Source organism: Protopterus annectens, chromosome 10.part0, assembly GCF_019279795.1.
Source record: "Protopterus annectens isolate FY-2018-M chromosome 10.part0, PAN1.0, whole genome shotgun sequence".
In the NCBI taxonomy this organism is placed as follows: Eukaryota; Metazoa; Chordata; order Ceratodontiformes; family Protopteridae; genus Protopterus; species Protopterus annectens.
In genome coordinates this window covers 1,455,833,309-1,455,858,129 of record NC_056744.1, presented here as the reverse complement: position 1 = coordinate 1,455,858,129, position 24,821 = coordinate 1,455,833,309, and the positions used below count along the sequence as shown (strand labels likewise).

Genomic DNA, 24,821 nt, shown 5'->3' with positions numbered 1-24,821 from the left:
ACACACACACACACACACACACACACACACACTCGGTAATCTGTTGGTGATGTGAGGAGTCGATGAACTGCTGTTTCGCTGTTGTCATCTCGATCATGTGTGTTTCATGTAAGTGGGTTTTTGATACTATGAAGTAAATCCATATATATATATATATATATATATATATATATATATATATATATATGTGTGTGTGTGGGGGGGGGGGTCCTCTTCAGAATACTGACTTTCCAAAATATTGAAGTGTTTGTACTGAGATTATGATACAATGGGGATCAGGGAATTTACCCCACTGTAGTGCAATCTTGGAGTGGGGGGTGCAGGGGGTTCCCCCCTGTAAAAACATAGTTTTTTTTTTTACTTTTTAATGTTGTGGAGCATTGTTCATATGGTCTCTACCATATGCAGTTCAACATTCTGTAATGTCAATGATGTTAATGTTATGACAGAACCATCTATTTATACACACACACACACACACATATATAAATAAATATATATATATATATATATATATATATATATATATATATATATATATAGATATATATATATAGATATACATATATATAAATATATACATATATCACACACCATAATTCAGAGTGTCCCTGGTTGAAGACAGGGATTTAGCTATTCCAAGATGAAGAATAGTCAGTATATGGCAGGTCAGGGACTGTAAAAAGGTATATCAAAGTGGACAGTTAGCATGTGAAAGAGGATGTGGAGCATAACTGCCGACATCACAAACAAACATAAAAACACCTCCTGGGCTATCTTCTATTTGTAGGTTCTAATAGATAGTAGCCTGTAGCTAATAGGGACCTGAGAGAAAATATGAAATATTTATAATTTCTCATACCACTTTCTAGCTTTACTACACAGACCATTTAAGTATTTGTTTCAACCTGTGTCAAATAATTCATTTTTAGTAGTCTTGTCTAATCATCTGCATTGCATTATCGGGGGAACAGGAGATACTGGAACATACACTGAAGAGGGTAAACAATATGTTTTGGTTCTACTGTGAAATGCTGAATGTCAAAACCATGAGTTATCAAAGCTGCCAAAACGAATGCCCAAAAGACACAAGGGTGAAAAAGTAAAATGTGTTTCTGCACTTCTGATGTAGGGGTACAACACCCCCCCAAACTTAGATATACCAACTTTATGGCTGCAACAGCTCAAAGGGGGGAAAATCCTAAAAGAAAGGAATCTGTGCCAGTGGGAGCCGGTATACATTTAGGAATTGCTCCAGTACAGATATCCTATATAAAACAATTGGTAATTTGTTCATCAGCATCTTGTACTTTTGAACTGTTGCTCAAGGACTGCAACTCAGCATCCTGGAGATATATCCATGTTTTTGGTAAATGAGTAACTACACCAATCCATCATTTTGTAAGTTGTTAGCAGGGCGTATTATAGCATTAAAATATTGTTTTACCATTCCCAAACTTATTTGACACAGATTGCAACAAATCTTTAAATGGATCCTGTAATAAAGTTATAAACTAGTACAATAAATTATAAATCTTTCATATTTTCACTCAAAATCTGTTACTGATATCATTGTTTTTTATGTTGTATGTTACATTCTAGAGCATATCCCAGTTTGCAACTTGAATACACTAATTATTATAGTTACTGGGGACAGCAGTGACTTTTGCGGACTACAACAGGTAAACCCTGCTGTACATGAAGGAGACAGAAGTAAGGTACTACACTGTAGATGAGATTGCATATGAAACAAACACACACACACACTGGCAAGGCAATACATATTAAGATCAAAATGACTGCAGCTTATTGTTTTCAGAGAAAAGAGGAAATCCCAGGCTTGTTTACCCAGTGTATCCAAATCTGAGCCATCAGTCAGGGTTGGAAATTGGATAACCTGAATTGTTGAATTACTCCTCCAGCAACAAATGGTTTGCTTTTACTGACAGTCTTCTTCATACTTATCCACATAGAGAAAAAAACACACAAATTAGTTAACATGGTAACCTCCAGCCTTAGTTATGTTTGTCACTATTATTTCATTTTCTTTAAAATGTTGCTTTACATTTCATGATTTGTAACAATGAATCTTTAATACAAATAATTACTTAACAAGGCATCCTTCACTGAGGGGGTTGAAATGTGATACCTGCTCTGTAATTGGCTTGTTACCACTTCAAATGCATGTGTTTAGGATGCATTTTCTGATGGTGAAATTAAGTAAAGGAAATTTGTAACCATGGCTTGTAGCAAGTCAGCAGTCGATTCCATGGAGGAATACATCTGTCCTGTTTGTCTGGAGCTATTTAGTGACCCAGTAATTCTGCACTGTGGACATCACTTCTGTAGACCTTGTATTGATAAGGTCTGGGATGGTAGAAAAATCCCCTATTGTCCCGAGTGCAGGCAGAAGTTTCCAGCTAGAAGGTATACAGTGAATAGACTGTTGGCTAATCAGCTGGTAAGAACTCAAAGATTGAAGCAGGAGCAGGCTGAGGAAATGACAGACTCTGAGGTGAATGAAAATCTGCAGAGTATGGATGCATCAAGCAGGATGGTGGAGTACCAATGCAGAGCACATGGAAAGAAGATGGAGTTGTTTTGTCGGGAGGAGGAGGTTCTTGTCTGTGTTATGTGTGTACCTGAGCACTTTGGCCACCATCTTCTCTTACTGCAAGAGGCAGTTAGACTGTATCAGGTTTGAGACCACCTCTTTTCCATTTCTCTTGTTCATGCCCCCCCTCCCAAGGAGGGTATGATTTCTAAGTTTTTGTTTGCAAGGTATAGGCTAGAGCTAGTAACTTTGAGTCATTATAGGGTAGGTGATTACTGTCCTGTAATTGAGCTAGTTGAGTCATTATGGGGTAGGTGATTACTGTCCTGTAATTTCAAAAGCAACTTAAATAAATGCTATATGTGCTATTTTTTTCTTAGTTTCCAGATTGCAAGTGTTATGAGTTATATGTAGCAAAGTGCTGTTCGGTTTGACACTTTTTTTTTCATGCAGATTCTGCTGACTAAAGGCCTAATCTTTAATAAACAGTGGGAAAGGTATGACGTTATACCTATATGCAACTATTTTACTTGAATTTGTACAGTGCTTACAAAGTAGCAGATGTTTTTACATATAGTAGACCCAAGTAAGAAAGGGTGATAAAGTCCGCTTTCCTTAGTATGTCATCAGAAATTTGGTATGGTCAGGCCTGAAAACTCAAAAGTATCCTCCCAAAATGCAAACTTGCAGACAGGCACGTTTAAAAGCATGCTCCCAACATAAAAGTTATGAGTTGTGAACATCACCTTAACAAAATGCTTTTTGCAAACTCCACATGCTGCATGTGCTTAACAGTAGACATCAAGACATGTGCTGTAATGTGCATCAATGTTTCTGCATGTCAGTAGTTCATATTCTATTCACCAATAGTCTTAACTTAATTTTTAAACTGTTGTTCACAAAGCAACTTAATCAGAGCTATATTAAAAAAAAAAAAAAAAATATCTGCCCCCCTTCTCTATTTTATAAAAGGTAATATTGGCCCATTCAAAAGGCAGTTTTGAGTCACTGCACTCTATTGAAATGAACTAGAAAAAGTAACCAAACAAACACTCCTAACCTTAATAGGCTATGTAATAAAAGGGAAAGGCTCTGGCTAAAATCGGGAAGAGCTTTTCTCATCATGATAGGAGCACAAGGCCAGTTATGAGGTCAAAATAGCCAAAGACTACCATGAAGCCTTCTACAGCTTTGTCCAAAACCTAAGACAGCCCACATCAGGGTGCTGTACTGGTAGTCAATTGTGCTACCTTCACTGAGCTGAGCAACCTAGCAAATTTAATGTCTGATAAATTCAGCTCAGGCTACACCTTTTCACTCCACCCTGCCACCCTTTATTAAATACCTGCTAAGGTACCCCCAACTACTAATGGTTTTTGGCAGTGCTCACTAAAGCCAAAAGCACAGCCTCAGTTGGACCTGATAACTTGAAACATGATCTATCAAGACCCACTTGTCAGTTTTCAGCTATAACTTACAAACTGGGTTTGTACCCTGAGAATGGAGGATGGCAACTGTTATCCCATTTCACAAGGGTGGACCATCAACTTACCCTAGAAAGTATAGACCTATTAAGTCTGACTAGTCTACTATGCAAAACCATGGATAACCATGGATGAATTATCATGGAAATGATCAAAGACATGGGCAACCTTCAGACACTGGAGCCAATGCAGTTTGGCTTTGTCAAGGGAAGGTCATTCCTACTAAACTGGTGGACTTTTTTGGGAAGATTAGCAAAGTAGTGGATGAGGGGAATACAATGCATGCAGTCTATATGGACCTGGCTAAGGTGTTCAATATAATATACCTATCGGGTTTAGTTGACAAAACTCCTCAAACTGGGGCATAAACACTACATATAACTCGCTGGTGTGCCAACTGGCTCACAGACCGGACCCAGGAAGTCAGGACTGGTGATGCAACCTCCACTAAGAGAGGAATTACCAGGGTGTACCTCAGGGCTTCATGCTGGGACAGACATTTAATTGACCAATTTCACAATGACTGCAGATTGGGAGCTGTCCTACATTTCCCCCATGACACAAACCTCTTACAAGAGGGTCTAACATGACTGCCAAAGTCATGGACTAAAACTCAGTGCCACTCCATAAATAAGGTGCCTCTTGAAAGTTAACTCTGTAGTCTGGTATCGGGGAATATATGTAGACAGTAATCTGGCATTTGACCAGCATGTGACTGTTATTTACTGACTTCTTTTACTTCAGGAAATGTGTATTCACATTCTCTTATTCTGTCAATGTCTCATATTTTTAAGTCCCTTATTGTTTCTGGATTTGTCTCTGATTCATTGAGCTATATGCTGTGCACCCATTCAAGCACCAAACAGAGCTGGAGGACATGCAGTCTATACAGAAGATACCTCAGGCAGGAACTGGACCAGAGAACTGAGCACTGTGAAATATCAATGTACTACTGAGCAATATGCTGAGCCCTTTGTCATGATATAAGCCATCTGGCAGTGATTCTTAATGGAATTATGGCATACAAGCTTACAAAGATTATACTGAATCATTAAGCGTAAAAAATTAAGTTAGAGCCATAGTATGAGTGATGTAGCCTTTCTGACACCATTTGTATTGTAGTCCTATAAAAGGAACTGTGGTTTTCTTACCCTAGTCTTTCATGCACATCTGTGTTTTCTTCTCTGAAATGGCAGAATACCTCTATCTACTGGACAGTCCCTCATGCTGCTTATTGAAATAGTGCAGCTGGGGCAGCCCAATGTGCCTTTCAACATAAGATTGTGGTCAGTGGTGATCTGGTCCATATGGATTGATATTAAGTAATGGACCCTGAGCAAAGATTTGTGATGAGAGAAGAGTAGATGTTCTTAACATTCACTGCTGCTGCAGTATTCCTAACATATGGTACTCCCTGACATGTAAGCCTGATGTCAGGCCAGTCTACCAAAGCCTACTTTCTGTTTAAGGTATGCCGAACATCACTCCTATGCTCCTGACAGTGTAGGACATAAAGGTAACTTTCAGGGATACCAACCTCTAACTTCTTTTCTGCCAGTCCAAATGCCTTTTCTGATTGTTGGTCTATTTGCCTACATACAGTTTTGAATGTATTTTCATTCACTGGTGAACGCCTACACCTTTTTGCTGAAGTCTGAGCAGTTGTAGATAGTACCCCATTGTATTTCTTTGAGCAGTTGCAGATAGTACCCCATTGTGTGTTTGTGTGCTGTTGGGGTTAATATCATCCAGACAGATTCTCTTTAAAGACTGCCATTAATTCTTTTTTTTTTTTTGCCTAGGAGCTTCTCATGATCATATGACCGGTCTTATTTGTCAGGCTTTCATTCTGAAAACGCTTCATAGTATGCTTTTTTTTCCTTTCCTTTAAATCTTGAGAACCAGGGTGTTAAGCTTCTCACTAAAGATACAGTGGAAGGAACTTCCCACCTAGAGGGTCAGCAGTAAGACTGGGTTGGAGACCAGCAAGGATCTGATTGGCAGCATGTCCAAGGTTTTGCAGGTGTCTGTTTTGGATGTTCAGGGGGAACCACGGTTGATTATTCCTCAGCCTCATCAGGAGCACCCCCCCCCCCCAAGAGGTTCCTAAAGATCTCTTGACTCAGGATACTATTCAATAGGTACCTGTGTCCCAAAGGGGGAAATGGCTTTGCTCAAGAATGTTTGTTTGTACCGAGAAAAGAGGGTACTTGGAGACAAATTCTAGATATCTCTCTTCTGAAGGTGCCATCCTTTTGGATGTTATCCCTTCAGACACAGTTTCCTCTCTTGCTCCCTCAGGCCTATGTGGTTTATATTCTGAACCATCCTCTTTTTCAGGAAGTTTTGCATTTCTCTGTTTTGCTTCTGGCATTTACAGTTCTCTGCTTTGCAATTTGGCCTTTCTACTACCCCAGGGGTATTCACCAAATGCCTAACTACTGTGATTTTTGCAAGCTTCAAGGGATTCAAGTATGTCCTTACTTGGATCTGCTAATTCAGGCTTCCTCTCCACAGATCCTTTTGCAAAGTCTTCATTTGTCATTTCTCTTAAGAGCTTTAGGGTTCACAAAACATTTCAAAAAGTCTTCCCTGATTCCTTCTCAGGATCATGTCTTTCTGGGTTGCAGGATTCACAGTGCCAGTGCTGGCATCCCTGTCTCCTCCAAAGACCTTGACTCTCATTTCTTTAAAGTCTTTTTCCTCTGGCCTCCAATGCAACCAGAGAGTTTGAGAGCTCTGGGTTTCATGCCATCCACCATTCTGATGCTTTCTCTGGCCAAACTCCACATGAGAATTTCAGTGGTTTCTTAAGTTGGTATGGCTTCAACATGCACATTCTCTTTCTCTTTCTACTTTGCAGTTCCTCTTCTTTCTTGTCTCCAGAAGGAACTTTACTGGTGGATTCAACAGTTGTCTCTGAATCCACAGCTCCCTTTTCTTTCCCCTCTACTCTCTCAAGAACTTTCAGATGCTTCAGACGTGGGATGGGGAGCAGCATTTGTCTTCCTAATAGTACAGGGGGTGTGGTCGCCCCTTCAGCAGAAGGAGCACATCAGTGTCCGAGATGAGAGCTCTTCTGACTCTTCAGGCCTTTCATCCTTTTTCTCTGTCTGGCCTTTCAATGTATCTGGACTATACTACAGTGATGCGGTATATTAACAGACTGGGAGAAGCAAGATCTTGTCTTTGCTGGTTGGCACTTCTGGTATGGGATCTTATCAAGTTTCAGGTTACTCCGGGTAGTTTTATATCCCTTCAGAACATTGTGGCAGACACATTGAGCAGGTCCTTAACTCAATCCCATGAATGGATGTTTCACGGGGATTTGTTTCTGGGCATTGCCCACCAGTGGGGTACTCCTTAAGTAGATCCATTTGCCTACCCTCTGAACAGACAACGTTTATGTTTTATGCCAACTTTTATGTCTTACCCCAGAGTCCAAGATCCTCTGGTGTGAAAGGTGGATGGGTGAATGCCCTCTTATTTTCTTGGAAGGGGATGTGTAGTTATGCCGTTGATTCCTTGGACACCTTTCTTCAGAGGATGTGCTGAAGGTCCTGCAGGCGGGCAGGAAATAGATTTTTTTTTTTCTATTTGGTGTGTCTTGTAACCAGGACCCACTTAACTGTGGATCTTCCTTTTGAGCAACTCGTGCAAAATGAGAGAACCAATGATGGTTTGGCCTATTCTTTTTAAGGCCCAGTTATCGGCTATCTCTCCTTGTCTGCCTTTGACTCCTCCTTTAGCCTCTAGATTGAGGCTAAACAATTTCTTAATATTAGACCTCCCAGGAAACCTGTTCTTCCTCCCTGTGATCTTGGGGGAGTTGACTTGGGCTTCTTTTGAGCCTGCTGCTTCAGCTTCCTTACAACATTGTTCTTGGAAGGCTATTCTTTTGTTAGCCCTTACTTCTGCCAGACAGGTGTCTGAGTTGCAAGACCTTATGGCTTGTCCTCCTTTGCTGATATTTCATGACAGTAGGGTGTCATTGTGTATTAATCATTTTTTATGTCTTAAGGCAGTTAATGAGTTCTCAGTCTATTCATTTGCCTATTTTTTTTTCTTCCCTCTCTGCAATCTGACCGTAAGAGGGTGCTTTAGATGTGCATAGACAACTCTGATTTTATTTTGATAAGACTAAAGATATCTGATCAGTTTTCTTTTCATCCTAGGTTCTTGGGTTTAGCTGTATCCAAGCAATTTATTTTCATCTTTCAAAGGCTATTCCTTTTGGTTATACTTTTCGTTGTAAGAGCTGCCTTCTATTAAGACTCATTCTACTAGAGTTGTAGCTTCCTCTGGTGCATTTTTTTCAAGGGCTTGGATACTAATTCTGTGTTTGAAGTAGCTAGCTGGACTTCTGTGGATACTTTTACCAAACACTATAAGTTGGATGCTATCGCTAGAGCTGGTTTTGCTAGGGCCATTCTTCAAGGCTCCTACTGGTCCTTTTCCTCCCAAGTTTCCTCTTGAGCTTGGATACTCTCCCATATGTTAGGAATACTGCAGCAGTGAAGGACATAGTACAGTTGTGTAAAATCTTGCAAACAGTAGATGTTCTTGCCTTCACTGCTACAGTATTCACTCCTTCCATCCACCCATAGTCCATTTCTTTCCTGGATGTACAGGTTACCCCTTGGGGTTACTCAGACTACTGTTCCTACTGAGCAATCAGTTTTGAGGATGGTAAGCTTGAACTTTATCTTTATGCCCTGTGGTACACTAGGAGCATAGTGGTGACATTCGGCATACCTTAAAGCAACAGACTTTGGTAGACTGGCTGGACATTGGGCTTCCATGGCAGGGAATTGTATACATTGAGAATATTTCAGCAGTGAATGCAAGGACATGTATACTGTTATGGTAAGATTTTACACAACTACTGTTCATGGTAAGATTTTTACACCGCTATATTTGCATTGATGGTAGTGAGCACAAATGTGGGGTAGCTATGGCAGTAACTAGCAACTAATACAAAGTTTCAGAAAAATGGCATATGTACTGAAGTAAATAGAAATGGGCAAGTTGCCCCTTCAGACACACACCACACACACCTGATCTAAAGTACCGTCATAGTGTTATGTGCAAGCATTTTGAGCAGGGCTTTCTGTTTATGAAATAGTTCTCATTTGCTCCTCTTTTTCATCCTGTTTGGAGTGGTACTCCTGAAATGAGGTTGGTTTTGTAATAGCTACATTTGTGTGCTGTTTTTTTTCCCTATACTCTCACCTTCCATCCCAAATGACATATATATGGTGGATGAATTGTGTGATCTGCCACCATTCATAGTTGAACAGTGTTCTGTGTGGCTAAGCACAATCTTTGAAGCTGTTTTGGTGAGGCTGGTTGATGGCAAATGCTTTCAATGCACATATAATCCGTGATTGTTCTCCCTACTCGCACTATATTACAGCAGATCTTTACTGGCAGATGCAACAGCCTATTGGAGGTACATTAGCTCAGTAGTATGCTTGATCCCAGTATGTGTGGTGCCCCCCCCCCCCCCCCAAAGCTTTTATATCACTAGCATAAATACCTGCTCGGAGGTATACCTTTTTATCTAGAGTTGTTGTTTTGGATATCTTCTCTTTTTTTTTTTTTTCTTCCATTCTTTCCTTAAAGTATCAAGGCCAACACAAACCTGAAACACTGTGCCTGGTGCATTGCCCAAATAAATGACACTAACATGAGCAGGGTAGTGTATGTAAGGACTTGAGAAGCATTAAGCAAAGGACCACCTGGAACTTTTTGTTACTATTGTGAAGTGGCAATAAACTGAGGATTAAACATTACCCATAGTGGATGGTTATGTAATGGGACTTGTGTGCAAAACATGTGGTCAAAGTATACAATGATTGGGAGTTCTAACTTCCGAAGGGAAATGAGGACTACAAAGCACACTGTAGCCAAGAAGCTGCATCAGGTAGTTGCTAAGCACTGGATATTAATGTATGAATATAGAATTACAAAGAAATGCTGACTTCTGATGTCGGCCAACTCAGGCAGGTAATGTAAGCAGACCTGCAAGTGATATTGAGTTTCGATCTGGCAGGTGTAGGGAGATTAATATGTTGGCATAGTCCTTTTCTGGGAGATTGGGTAGATGTTTACCTCCTACGGTAGTTTAAGGTGCAACTGTGAAAATGGTTACTTAAGGGTGCCTGTCAACCCAAGGGTGGTTATGCTGTATCTTTGGAGTCACAAACGGCAAAGGATTTGTAATTTTGCTTTGACAATGCACTTCGCTGACTGTAAAGGGCTAAGTGGAGACAGCAGTATACTTTGCAATAAGAGGCAAGCAGCTCTAAAATGTGCTGTAAATGGTTCTGCTTGTCCCTCTAGTAAACTTTCAGCTTAGGGTGTGGGTATTGCAGCTTACAACAGCAATTCTTCTTGCCATGACTGGCAAGCTGAGACCACAGCTGCCTAGTGTATTACTACCAAACTGAAATCTGAAGCCCATTACATGACATTGTTCCTGGAGCTGAGGGTGCAAAGGCTTGAACAATATGCCAGCACAGCCCATTGCATGTTTTATCCTGGGACTGCATGGGCACTCTGTCCATAAACATTTGCCAAAGTTGGTTTGAGGGTGGCTAGTTTGGTTTGCTAGACAAGGAGAGGCACTAAGAACAGCTGATGGATATATTTTGAGGAACCAAAAATACACCTCTGCGGTCATCCTTTGGTCCTTACGACACTGCATTGCTAGCTGCATTTCATTTGTATAATTGTAGAAGAGAATAGTCTGTCAACCTCTAGTAGGAGTAAACCATATTAAAATTATTTTTCATAACTGAGTTGAAGCACAAGAGAAACTGCAGGCAGGTGCCTTCCCTGAGTGCATTTTTTTCTGTAATTTACATATTGGGGGGGAGGGGTTCTTAACTCACAACTGTCCAGATTTTTGCAGGATGTCCAGACTTTTGATCATTAAGGATTGAAGTCACTAAATAATAGGACAACTTATGAGTTGCAGACTGCCTATCCTTCAGAAAATGCATACAAATACACAACCTGTTCTAGCAGCTTTCTAAGTTTTTATAAGAGCAATATTTAAAATATGTCCCTATCTTTGGGCCTTTGTCCCCCCTATTATTTTAGGCTTTGTCTCGATTTCTTGCCCTAAGATTGAGAACTATGGGGGGGATATTAAGTAGTGGTCTTGTAGTGTACTGGCTCACGAGATGTGCAGTAGCAAGCGCTACCCAAACCCCACCCCAGCTATATGCAGTCTATCTGTACTCATGAATAACCAATATAATGTAGCTCTCATCTGCATGAATATTCATCCTGATGAAGTATATGCATGCAGAATTGGGGATTGATGGAAACCATTTGTAAAAAGTTCAGGATAAAATTTGCAAATATACCTTGTTGGTATTTAAATGCAATTTGTAAGATGTGTGTTATCGGACAGTAAAAAGGCATCCTTGCCAGTTTGTAGTAGATTACTATTTCAGTCCTCAGTCCAATCTATCAGAGTTTTGAAGTTGACTTTGTTACCCAGTACTTTACAGTTACTGTTTTTCCCTTTTTTGCAGGGGGGCACACCTGAGACTGGGGGGAGGGTAGCTACAAATGGGGAAAATGGTATTAACTGTGATGTTGCTGTTTCTGGTAGTAATGTTAATCTATTTGGTTGTGACTCATCAGCAATAGAACAGGATGTATTGAACTGTGGCATAAACTTTGTTCCCACAGTATTATTACCACGTCTTGTAAGAGTGAATTTGTTCCTCCATTTAACCATGAAGCAGTGCAACAATTTGCCTCTGTTAAATTTTGGTATTGAGAGAGAATGCTTTTTTTTTTTTTTTTTTTTATGTAGATTATAATTTAACAAAGAAATGCATGGCAAGCATCGGTCTCTTTAAGTAATAGATGGGATTTTTTTAAAGCCTTCAGATAAAGGTAATCTAGTTATAATCAAATGTGTTAACATTTAAATGATTCACAAGTGTATGTTAATGTTGTTAGCAAATATTCTGCTATAGTGGAATTTAATGAGCTGGTACAGAAGGGCTACATGTTGGGCTGTCTTTCAAAGGAAGATAAAGAAAAAAAGTTTTGAGACTAGTTTAGTTTGTGAAATGGCTTACTTTTACTGTTTACCTACTGTAAAATCCACAAGAATATGGAAAATCTCCCAGGATGGCCATTACTTTACACATAATATGAAGGTTTTCATACATGGCTATTTAGTTCCTTATGCTATTAGATTGGTGTCTTTTTTGTGAGTAGTGCATTTAATTTTTTAGATGGGATCTCCAATATTATTTGGAAGAAAGGCATGTATTCTATTACTTATAGATTTGTGAACTGCAGTGGTGGTGCTGCGGTAGTGTTGTCGTCTCATAGCAAGACGTTGTCCCGTTCGATTCTCAGCTAGAGCGTCTTCTGTGTGGAGGCATACGTGAATGGGGCGTGCCTTCGTTGAAGGTTGTGCATCAGGGCTGGTAACCCGGTACGTAAAAATCCACTACCGATCATTAGCGGACCGGAGTTCTGTTGTGGCGACCCCTAACCGGGAAAAGCCAAAAGACACAAAAAATACAGTGAGTTTGTATACCAACATACAAAAGTTGGGGCTTGAAGCACTTTTATTATACCAACAGTTATTGGGCACTGCCACTGGAGGGTTATTTGCCCCCATGTATGCTAATGTATTTATGGGTTATTTTGAGCTCCAACCTGTTTTTGTTTCTGAATTTTATAAAAAATATGTAGTTGGTTACTTTTAGGTTTATAGACTTGATTTTTTTTATGTGAAGGTGGTAATGATTTTGTTAATGACTTGAGTAGGGGCTATGATATAAATATATATTAAAATGACACTGTCATAGTCTGAACCATATATATTAAAATAACACTGTCATAGTCTGAACTTGGACATGAAAAAGAAAGTATGTGCTATGGGGACAATGAATATTGTGTACATAATGATGGTGATAAGATCTATTTTGTCACTAAGTATAGTCCCTTTAGTGTGGTAAAAACACTGAAATACTATTGGGACTTCTTGGTTAAACAAAGACTTTCAGAATTTATTAGCAAGAGTACCTAGTATAATACTTAGAGAAGTATTGGTGACATGCTTATTCATTGGAAATTTGCCCCCCCCCCCCCAAGTGTGTTGATTAGTAGAAATGTCACTAATCTACATCTCTCCCCCACCCCCACCTTCAGAGGAACAAAGTAATGTGCTGTAGCTGTATGTAGTACCACTTATTCATGTATTAATGATATAAGGTATGAGGCAAAATTATATTTATAGTTGTGAGTTGGTGGGAATTATATATGCCATTAGGTGTCCTTGTGGAAAATTTTATGTGGGAGAAAGTAAGCGGGCTTTCAAAACCTGCTTACAGGAACACCTTAGAGATGTACAAAAAGGTAGACTGGAAAGTCCAATTGCTTGCCATTTTCAGGATTTTCATCAAGGGGATGAAAGTGTACTAACTGCCACTATTTTAGATCAGGTAAAATGTGGTTTATATGATCAGAGTGTGAAGAATAAGCTGTTATAAAAAAAAAACAGTGTTTATACTTGAATATGATACCCTGATTCCCAAGGGTTTGAACTTGGAATGTAGTTGGAAGGTTTTTATCTAGAGAGAATGGTATGCAATTATCTAATTATTGTTTAATTGATGTTAATAATGTATATGTTTTTTGCTTGTGTTTTACTCTGTAAAGGCTGTATGCGGAGGTCCTAAGAGAATCTTGTGTTTTATTAAAAACGAGAGCTTTTTGGGATCCCTGGCAGTGTGTGGTAGTTTGTTGGACCATATTACAATCCAAGAAAAATGTGAAAATCAATGTATGCATGATGTCATTGGCAAATCTGCATAGCATGCCAATCATTTGCATACCACATCACTGGTATTGGGCCTGTCAAGCACTCCAGCCATGCCCATTACTGCACAAAATAGCTGAGGCAGTACACTACAACATCGCCTATTAGGCAAGCTCTTGCATAAAAAAAATAAATATATATATCCCTCTCTATGGCATTGCTTACTGTAGACCTGTTTCACTGTCTTGGAGATGTCACTTTCCCCTGCATCCTGTGTTTTTTTAATGCAAGCCTGGCCTTGTGGCTTTTTGACAGCTTAAGCCCCCTTCCCCGATTTGGTCTCTGTCGAGTACTCTTAGTCCTAATGCTTATGGAACTGTATTCTCTCCACTTTTCACTGTTGGTGGATCTTGTTTATCTGACCCCATTTTCTCTTTTATAACATCTTCCAAATTTCATTTTTAACTATTTCATCATAGTAGCAAAAACGTACACCTCACTTCTAACCTCTTTCTAGATGTAACTATGCTATCAGAAATTTGATCCCTAACCTTATTTCATGCTCTCAGTATTCCACTCTAGAGTTCCTGAGTTTTACTCCCTTAGCTGTATCTTCCACACCAGCCAGTTCAGGCTTGTCAACAAATGTGGACAATTTTCTCCATCAGGTGGGAGCTTCCTTTTTCCAAATATCTCTTACTGTTAATACTATCTCTGTGTATATAAATACTTGTGCACACCCCCAGTGTTTCCAACCAGACCTCCTTTCCCCACAAATAGTTCTGACTTTGCCATTTACACTTTTATACTGAGATCTGGGCAAGAAAAGAGCTGTAAATGTAATCCTCCATCACTTGTCCAGACATCCCTTTTAAGATTTCCAAGGCTGTAAATCTGTTCTCATTTTCTGATATTTTCCATTTCTAGAATTGATTACTTGTTTGGGGTACCATTTTAATCTTCAGCCCAGCACTACTCCTCTCTGCGCTTGACTTTTACAAAATTCCCTGTGTCTATAGTGAATGATCAAGTTTATTGAGATTCAATATAGGTAGACCCATCACAATACAAATGTGGTTCTTTCACCAAATACTATAAATGGCTATGCCTATCCTTTGCAGTCTCTAAAACACTTGACAAAAGAAACCACAAACACCACACACAAATACTATAAATGGCTATGCCTATCCTTTGCAGTCTCTAAAACACTTGACAAAAGAAACCACAAACACCACACACATGCCTATACCCAGTGGTACCACAAGAGCAAAGCCCATAAGGCAAGCCAACACATGGATTCTTGTTGTATGGGACTCCACTGTACAACATACAGATTCCACACTCACCATAATGAACAAGGAAACGTGACCATTGCTTGTCTGGAGCCAAGATCTGCCAAATTACTCATGCACTTAAGTCACTAAGAGCACTGTAACCTCCAACTGGGATGTAGTTTGCTTTGAAATAGTTCTATTAAGTGATGGTCCAAATTCAGTGGCCCTCCCCACTTCAAATTTATGGCAAATTAGACAGAATTATTCGCAGACAATGTACACCATGTAAATGGCTGTATAGAGTGTATAGAGACTGCTGTACCTACTAGAAGTCCTAAACCAATAAGGAAGAGCACCTTCCATAATGATAGGAGCTCTCTAAACTAAACTGGGACTGGTGGACCAAATCCCCAACAAGGCCAGTTATGAGGTCATGATAGTGCCACAGGCTGAAGGCAGCCATGAAACATTCTACAACTATGTCTGTAACCTCAAAGGCAGCACACCTCAGTCTACTGAACTGGTGGTCAGTATTGCTACCTTCAATGAACAAAGCAACATGGTGAATTTGCAGACTGACAAATTCAGATCAAACTTTACCCCTTCAAACTATTAATGGGGAGCAAGCTCTGGTAGTGCTTGTAGGCAAAAAATAGCCTCTGTGGGCCCCAAATATTCTGGGATGCCTCCTAAATAGTATGAAAAATTCAACTATAGCCCGAAAAATAGGCTTTCTACCATGAAAATGGAGCATGGAAAAAGTTATCCCACTTCACAAAGGTGGACCAGAGACTGCAGACATAATATGCAAAAGTATGCGAGGAATTCATCATAGAAATGATAAACAAAGGCAGAGGCAGCCTTCAGACACTGGATCTAACAAGAGTTTGGCTTTGTCAATGGATGGTCATGCTTGCTAAACTTTAACTTCTTTTGAGAATATTGCCAAGGTAATGGATGAGGGGGGAAATGGTGTATACCACCAACCTGGAACTGGATAAGGCATTTGATGCAATACACCCCTGGTACAGTGACATACTTACTGAACTGGGATTAAACCTCCACATACCTCACTGGATTTCCAGCTTGCTCACAGGGCACGGGAAGTTGGGACTACTGATGCCACCTCCACTAAGTAACAAGTCGCCAGACAAATACCTTGGAGCATCATGATGGGACCACTACCTTCTCAGAGGTAAAGGCTAATGTCACTGGCCTTAAGCTCACCAAGTTTGCAGATGACTGCAAAGTGGGAGCTATCTCAGATTCCTACCCATGACCCAAACCTCTTACACGAGGGTCTAACGCAGGACTGGTGCCAAGTTATGGACTGAAACTCCATGTCAAGAAAGACATTGTAGTGCCTTTTGACAACTGTCACTCAGGTGCATCCATGGAGTAATTATCCTAAGAGTTGACTGGTAGTTGTGGATTTGGGAACATGTATAGACGGTAATCTGACCTTTGACCTACATGTGGCCAGGGTAGTAAAAAAAATCCATTCCATGTCTCTCAACTTATAAGATAAGGGTATGTCCTCCAGTTTCAATGAAGTCAGTGCTACTTTAGTTGGCCCTTATCAGACTCATCTTGATTATAATGCACCCTTCAGCAGCTACCTGACCAGACATGCACAGTGGTTGAAATACCCACAAAGATTCCTTACCAGGAGAATCCGGGGTATAAACACAATCTCCCTACTCTCTCCTCCTGAGAGATATGATCTATGCCTGGCATACAAGGCATCTTTGGATCCATCTCTGGGCCTTTTGCACATCTGCAAAGCAAATTGCATCAGAACCACTAGATTCAATGATTTAAATTCTGCTTGTGACATAAGACCTGTTGGTGAGGCAGATGTCTTGGAGGATCCATATGAAATGGAACAAGGTCTCCATCCATGTGAAGTAGAGCCTTTATAAATCTAGGTAACTGTAACCAATGGATGGGAAATTTGCCCCATGTCTGATAGTTGGAATACACCCCCCACATAACGTCTAGAAACATCCTAAGTAAAACATCCCCCTCCTTGTAAATGCCCAGGATGCATAACAGAATTTGGTTGAATTGTATGGCTAGGCTTATGAAGGCCCTGTGGTTGTTAGCTTAGTATATACCTAATAAGGAACAAAATAATGAAAAAACTAGGTATAGTGTCCAGTAGGATAATCAAACCAAACTAAACTACTCCAAAGGTAAATCTGACTTGGCCAGACTTTGAGGTAAATCTGGCCTTCCCAATAAAGGGCAACCACAAGGCAGTTTGTCCACAACCTCAAAAGCAATACACAACTGTGTGCAGAGCTCTATGTTAGTACAGCCACCTATTCTGAGCCATAGCAAACCTACTGGCAAACATTCAGCTTTAACTTTACCTTTCTTCACCCCCCCCCCACAAACCTCTCCAGGACATGCCATTAATTATAAGTCCCCAGCTATCAATAGAGAACAGGTCCTCCGCACCCAAGGTCAAGCGTACTGCATTAATGGGTGCTGACAATACCCCAGGCTTCTTCTATATAGCATGAAATACAATGCGACTTGTCAGCCCCTTTGGAGTCGCTACTTGACTGTAACCTTTAAACAGGCTTCATGAATGGAGAATGGCAACGTCTTCCTCTGCACAAAGGTGGGTGGGCCATCTGTGGATCCTGAAAAGCTAGAGATCCTTAGCCCCCCCCCCCCCCACCCATGGAAATTATCAAAGACGTAAGGAACCTCCAACACTAGACCCAACCTAGTTTGGCTTCAAGGGCAGGTCAGGTCTAGTCAGATCAGTAGACTGTTGTGAAAAGGTCACCAAAGCAGTGGAACAAGGCAAGTTCACACTGCCTAACTTGACCTGGCCAAAGCATTTCACACAATACCACACACTCTAACATTATTGATGAACCTAAGAAGTTGAAATTGGGAAGTCTGCCTCTGCAAAATGAGGCTATTAACTAGCAGAGTCCTGTGAGGATTAGTCCTGGGACTGATCCTCTTTTTGGCATTTACTTCTGAGGCCAAGGTTGTGGGCTTCTGGTTGACCAACTCGGCAGACAACTGCAAGTTAGTGTTGTGTTGTAGGGGAATTCTATTACTGCTCCTAATCTTAAAGAAGGGCCGACACAACATGGGTCCGCCATGGACTAAAACTAATGACAAGAAGTGTATAATGGTACCCTTTGAGAAGTCTACCATCCCTGGTTACTACCATATTTACAACACACCCAAAGTCGACCCAGAGGGGACATGATGGTCAAAAGCTAGATTACTGTTTTACATGTCCTATATAGTGCAACTTGTAAGGAAAGTTATGGCATCTAGTTCCATGGAGGAACAATCAGAGCTGTGATTTGAGCAGGATGCCCTCTTTGTTATGTACCTAACTGGGCACATCCAACAATCGTGTCCATGATATTGTGTATTTGCTCCTTTCCCTTTGAGATGCAGATAGGGTGTGACCCAAGGTATATGATGACTGCGTCCAGTTTTTTTTCTTATACTTTTTTTAGTGGGTGTTTGGCTAGGCTGCATGTAGTATTATACACAGTATATTAAAAGCATAATAAAGGTGATTAATAGTTTCTGTATTAATCAGGTTTGCAGTTCCTGGCTTGCTTTAGATGACCATCCCTAGGATCTTGGCTGTAGGATCAGTCAAAGACTGAACCCAGCTCCTAGTTAACTGAAAATGGCCTTTATTTTCTGCCTCAGCACAACCTTTCCCTGAAGAGTTGCCACTTAGAGCCAAAACGTAAGTGTAACTAGATGTCCTTTTAGATTGTCTGTCAGATTCTACTATCTAAATTTGTGTGTGAGATGGTCTGACCAAAGCATGCCAATCATTCTAACAGCACTACAGATTCTACTATCTAAATTTGTGTGTGTGAGATGGTCTGACAGAATGATTGGCATGCTTTGGTCAGACCATCTCACACACAAATTTAGATAGTAGAATCTGTAGTGCTGTTAGAATGATTGGCATGCTTTGAACAGTACTACAAAATTAGGAGCTAGTATGTCAAAAATGTCTTCCTCCCTGATGTAATATTTTATAAGAGTTTTCATAAGTAAAGGTGCTGGGGCAAGTTTAGGATTGGCATACATTACTAAGGTGGAGCAAAGGTCCCCAACCTATTCCAGTAGTTTAAAATAAATTTCCTAAATAACCAGGCATTATGGTTTTGTAACTATTTAATCACACTTTGTAGTTTAGTTTAAAAATACTATTGCAAATATTGGTGGTATTTACATCTCTCTCCAATGAGATGCTCTAGAATAAGTGAATGCTCTGGCAGGCATGTCACATGCCTGGTTATAGAAATGCAACTGTGAAAGGTAACTGCTGAGCAGTAACTTTGCGCAAACCTAATCACTACTTGTCCAAATAAAAAGCTATACCCACCGTACTGCTAGAGTCCATAAATCTTCCAAGCCCATTTCAACTCCATTCTAGAAAAATGAACACTGTGCCAGGAATGGGAACAGAGATGGGGAAAGGATTACTAAGTCTCAATTGTAGCATACAGTAGTTCTGCACAAATCTATACTAACTTTTTTGAGTAGGGCCCTTGTGTATAAAATTCCAGGGAGTCCTGAGGACAGTTGTTTGAGCTTCTGTTTTTTTTTTTTTAATTTTTTTTTTACAGGATAATATCTTCAGAGCATCCTGTATTAAATGAATGTCATGGTATGTAATTGTTTCATTGTTTGCAAATGGGGTAATGTGGGTTTAACTAACTTAATGCAAACATTATTTGCCAACTTAAGTATTGGCTTAAAAATGCCACCAGTGGTAATGCAATTAAAATATTTGTCTTCCACGGAATGTGGGTTTGCTTTTAGCTTTTCAATAAAGTCTTATTAGTGGATATAATCCACTAATAAGCTACAAGTCACAAAAGTAGTGCCATAGTTTTCCCCAATCTTTCATTTAAGTAGAAGTGCATACACTGCCACAGAATACCTGTATTATATTAAAGTAGTCGTACCAGAAGCTTAGAGTTGGGCTACAAGGGAGTAGAATACATTTATTGGCTTCTCCATCCTGGGGAAATGGAGGTAGTCTCTCTCTGCTACCAGATGCACACTGAAGTGTAAAGACCTATCTGGCAGTGATCATTGCCAGGTGACTCTTTGCACTGTATGGATCCAGGAAGATTTGCATATGAACACGTAGCAGTAGCTCTTCTGGCAGCAAGATAAAGCTTTAGTTGCAGCCACGATGGAAGTGGTTAGTGTGGTCCTGGGAGGGGGTCCTCATAAATTGGTTAATTGGTCTACTAAACTTCTAGTGGTCTCCTCCAGGAAATTAATGGACTGTTGCAAAAATAAGCCACAAGTGTCTTTCCTTACCTGGGGAATGAATAGATATGCCTCTTGGCCTGCATGAGGCAATGACTTGGCAGGCAAGGTCAGGAAGGGGAGCAACTGGATGGGGACCATACTTCTGGTATTTTTTCCCTGGTGTAAATCTTTGATTTTTTTTTTTTTCTGGTAAATCAAGTGCTGTTATTGTGACTTATAACTATTCAAAAAATGAATCTTGATGCAAAACCTGCAACTTTAGTGAATGTGAGCAATATTTGCCCCTGATTTTTTGGGCCTGCCCCCCCCCCCCCCATTGTTTTTGGCTTTCTTTGGCTTTCTTTGATTTTTTTTCTAAGTTGAGAGGTATGACTGGGGGGGGGGTGGACAAAGCACACTGGCACTATACTCTTACAATTTTTTTTTTTTTCAATACATCAAGAGCTACAGTATTGCTATGTTAACAAATGTCTGGGTTTTGCTTTTAGTTTTAATACCATTGCTATATTAGCAATATTTCCTGAATACTTCATGCATCAGTTGGATTACAATTTGTACATGTCTTAGGATAACCTTGTTTTGTGCCATAATCAAACAATTAGTTATTAAAGTACAAATGCATTAACAAGTGCCATTATTCCTTGTTAATTGAGCAATTAACTGCAACCACATATGGACAGTAAAAAGTTATTACTGTAGGGTAAATAAGGCTTCGCCTGAAAGTCTTGATATAATACTGTATTTGTAATTTTTCTCTGAATAGCTTGGTCTTCATACTTGGTCAGAGATTTAACATCTAATCTTGGTAAGATTAGCACTCTAATCTTGGTTTAAATTATATTTCACTTAACTTTTCTACCGTGACACGAATTCTTAAGGCATGTACAAAACTGAAAATAAAATGCAGCCATACTTTCCATTCAACAGAAGAATGATTTATCTTGTGCAATGACTTAAGTGATGGTACCCTCTTACTATCTCCTTTTCTGTGGAGATGTTTCACTTTTCTTGAATAGTGTATTACTAGATTGTATCACAAGAAGAATACTGACTGTGTTAATTGGTTCATAGTGCAATAGCATCCGTTAATGTTTTCCTTCCAGTGTGATTCTTCAATACTTGAATATTGAACTGTAGTTTGGGGAGATCACAGAAGCCGTAGAGCACTGAATGAATAAGTTGTACAGTCATGGGCACACAAAGTAAAGGGTGCCTTGTCAGGAGGAAGAATAAACTCTACACTAACTCTGAGGGAACTGGCTGCTTTTGTAGAGCAAGCATATTTTTTTTAACTTCCCTGCATCACTCATTCAAAGTGATTTTCTAATTTATTATACCCAAAAATGGCCTGAAATAGGGCTGCCATGCAGCATGATTTGGTTTTACAGACACTGCTTTTGCCACCCCACCACCATTTTGCTGGGGAAGAGAACTGCATGAGAGATCCATTCACTGCAACTCCTATGGCTTACAGCAGTATGGGGACTACCTGTTAACTGTCAGCATGAACCCATATTTTTCATTGCTTTGTTGTGGGTGGTGGTTTACTGGTTATCTCTGCAGTATTTTAATAATGCCTGAAGGTTGCATAACTGAGTTAATGAATTAATAACTATTCGGCATTCAGATGTAATAGAGCTGACCCCTGTGATTTTAATAGGTGTTAACTTGGACTGGGCTGTTTCTTTTTTTTTTTTTTTTTTTTTTCATTCATAGTTTTTAATTCTGTAGTTAGGGATTTGGGATCAGAAAGTTTTATTCTGACTTGTTTCCACCGAACACAATCCAAAAATGTGCACTTCACAGGAAATGGTGTAGACAAATGCAAAATCAAATACTAGTAGGAAATGGAGAGTAATATTTTCTTTTGGCCCTAAGGGAAATGCTACTAATGATGCATATTTAAATGCCAGTGTTAAACTTTTTCTTCATGGCTCTGTACTTTTGAAATAAATGACATGATATAATTGCTATGCCCACTGCTAGCCTTCATGATATAACCGAAATGTGTGAAAGGCAAACAAATCCAGAGACGGTGTTTTTTTTTTTTTTTTTTTTTTCTGTATGTGCAGTGTTTGTGTTGTATTACAGGGAAGGAATATCACTTTCTTATCAAGTGTCAATAAATTAAAGCACTTCCACTGCCCTGCTGTGTCCTGATTCCAAAATTGTTGCTATGAGATCAACTCAGAACTATATTTTTGCTAGTAAATTGTGGTAACTGGCACATGACCTCTCAGCTCTTCTAACTTCAGGAGTTCCCCAAGGCTTCATCACCACCCTTGTCTTGACAGTGATCCCTTAAATTCAGAAGGGTGTCCAGCCACTTGTCATGACTGCCCTGCACAATACAAACCCAGTGTGTTGTGACCAGATGGACTTCTAGTCACTTTGAGGGTCTTGCGTTCTTTCTCTTGCCACTATGAACATCAGATTGGTGAAAAGTATGTTTAGATTACTGGTCTAGAAGGCAGCTAAATTGACTGAGATCTTTAATGAAGCAGGCCACAATTATTTACAATGACACTGCATAAAGACAGTCTATGTACACAAGATGGAGGTGAGGGGTTGAAAGACTAGCTTTGCTAGAGCAATTCATTGCAATCCAAGAAACTGCAGTAAGGTGTCATCTATAGCCAGGTCCCTTAACGAGCTATGCATACTGTATGCAATCTGTAGGTTGTCTTATTTGGTTGGGTCAAGGCAGGGTCTCTAGAATGGTCATGTAATTGCATATTCTGTAGTACAACCCAAAACTTGGGTACTTCAGCTAAATATTGCCATGAAGGACACTTTCCCTCCCAAAAAGGAATATTCCTACAATGCTTGAGCCTGGCTGAGCCTCTGAGCTTGTGCTGTTCCACAGCAAGCTATAAAGATGAATGTCACTTGACAATAAGTGCTGGACACTTTTTTTTTTTTTTTTTTTTGATCTAGCATGCCCATTTTTCATACTAGATTAAGCTTTAAGGTCCTAATAAAAGCAGTACTCCTAGTTCCACCAATGTTACACCTACTTGTATGTCTCTTGAAATGTCACTTTCTTGTGAAATGGTTTGAATACAAAATATTCTGGTGGCTTAAACTTCACAAGCAGTGGTGTGATGCTGGGTTCTTCTCTTTTGAACACACATTGTTGCTATACAATAAAAAAACAATATGCTCATTGGAGTGTTCAGTAATGTTTATACTAGGTTGAGCTGTCTGGTGGCAATTTGCATGGAATCGTCTCCAAAGCCAATGCCTCTCTTTCATGCTTTCTCAGTAATCCCTTAGAAACTGTGTAAAATGGTTTTGGTAAAGCATTACAATTGGTATGATTGCACTGAGCTCTGGGAGGGGTAATCCTGGGAACCAGTGAGATTTGTATTGTAAGGAAGAGAACAGTTTAGATTTGGCAGGTGTTGGTCATAACCTGTACAGCAATATGTTTTTTGCCATTCGTCACACACACACGCATTCAGTGGTGAACAATATGGAGCATGAGCCTATATCTTCGTCCAAAAACTAATTTGTGGCATCCGTGCAGGATTCAAACCCTGTAGCCCACATATTTGGTGTCTGTGCTGAGGAATTCAGACCCTGTAGTCCTAGTATTCACATTACTCTGTTCTTGTGTTATACGTCTCAAGGCAGGTAATCATTCTTTAACCCCCCCCCCCCTTAAGACCTCTCCACACTACATGCACATTACTTTGAGGCACTTGGTTAAGATACTGTTTGTGCTGCACTACTAGGCCACTGTAACAGTACATCAAATTATACAAAACCACATACTGGAGTCTTGATGATGAACAAGTGAGAAAATGGGCATTCTAATTTTTACTTTGTCTCCTCTAAAAATGACTTGATAGCTGACAAACCAGTACTTTGGATCATGGGAACTGAGTGTTTCCTACTTCCAGCACTTCAAGTTTGGCTCTTGGCCGAGGTGTTTTCTGTGTGGTGTCTGCAAGTCTTGTCTTGCTTTTCACAAAGTGCTCTGGTGCCTCATTTAGGATGTGCTTATACACCTCCGAGTGCTGACAAGACTGCAAGCTGCACTTGAATGGATTAAGGGGGGTAATCTGAGAATGAATGGTCTTGCTGTTCCCTCATTCATTCATGAGCTTCTCATTTAATAAGTAACAGTTCAAACTGGAGGAAGCAGATGCAGTTTGTGTAGTAACTAGTACGCTACCTGGTCTCCAATCTCTGGTCACATCCTTCCAGTTGTGTTGCACTACCATGTGTGTCTCAGTTTTTGGCATATCTTAATGTCTCACTGACTGTTGTACAAATGCATGCATGTTTTAATCAATCCACTGCACCAAGTCATAGCTAAAACTGTACCTTGGACTATTTCACTCTGCTGTCAAATACTGGAAGATTCTGCATCCTCTGTCTGTGGATAAGGTTCCTGTATGGTGGCATGT

At 39.9% G+C, this 24,821-nt stretch overlaps 1 protein-coding gene across 1 annotated transcript in view; it reads left to right on the top strand.

Annotated features, from left to right (window-relative positions):
• The first annotated feature begins 2,186 nt into the window (after positions 1-2,186).
• LOC122812844 (zinc-binding protein A33-like) overlaps positions 2,187-24,821 on the top strand; it is a 101,354-nt gene continuing 78,719 nt past the window's right edge. The window contains exon 1 of the mRNA XM_044084888.1: positions 2,187-2,698. Coding sequence (XP_043940823.1) covers positions 2,240-2,698 — 459 coding nt within the window. The 5' untranslated portion in view covers positions 2,187-2,239. The remainder of the gene's footprint in view (positions 2,699-24,821) is intronic.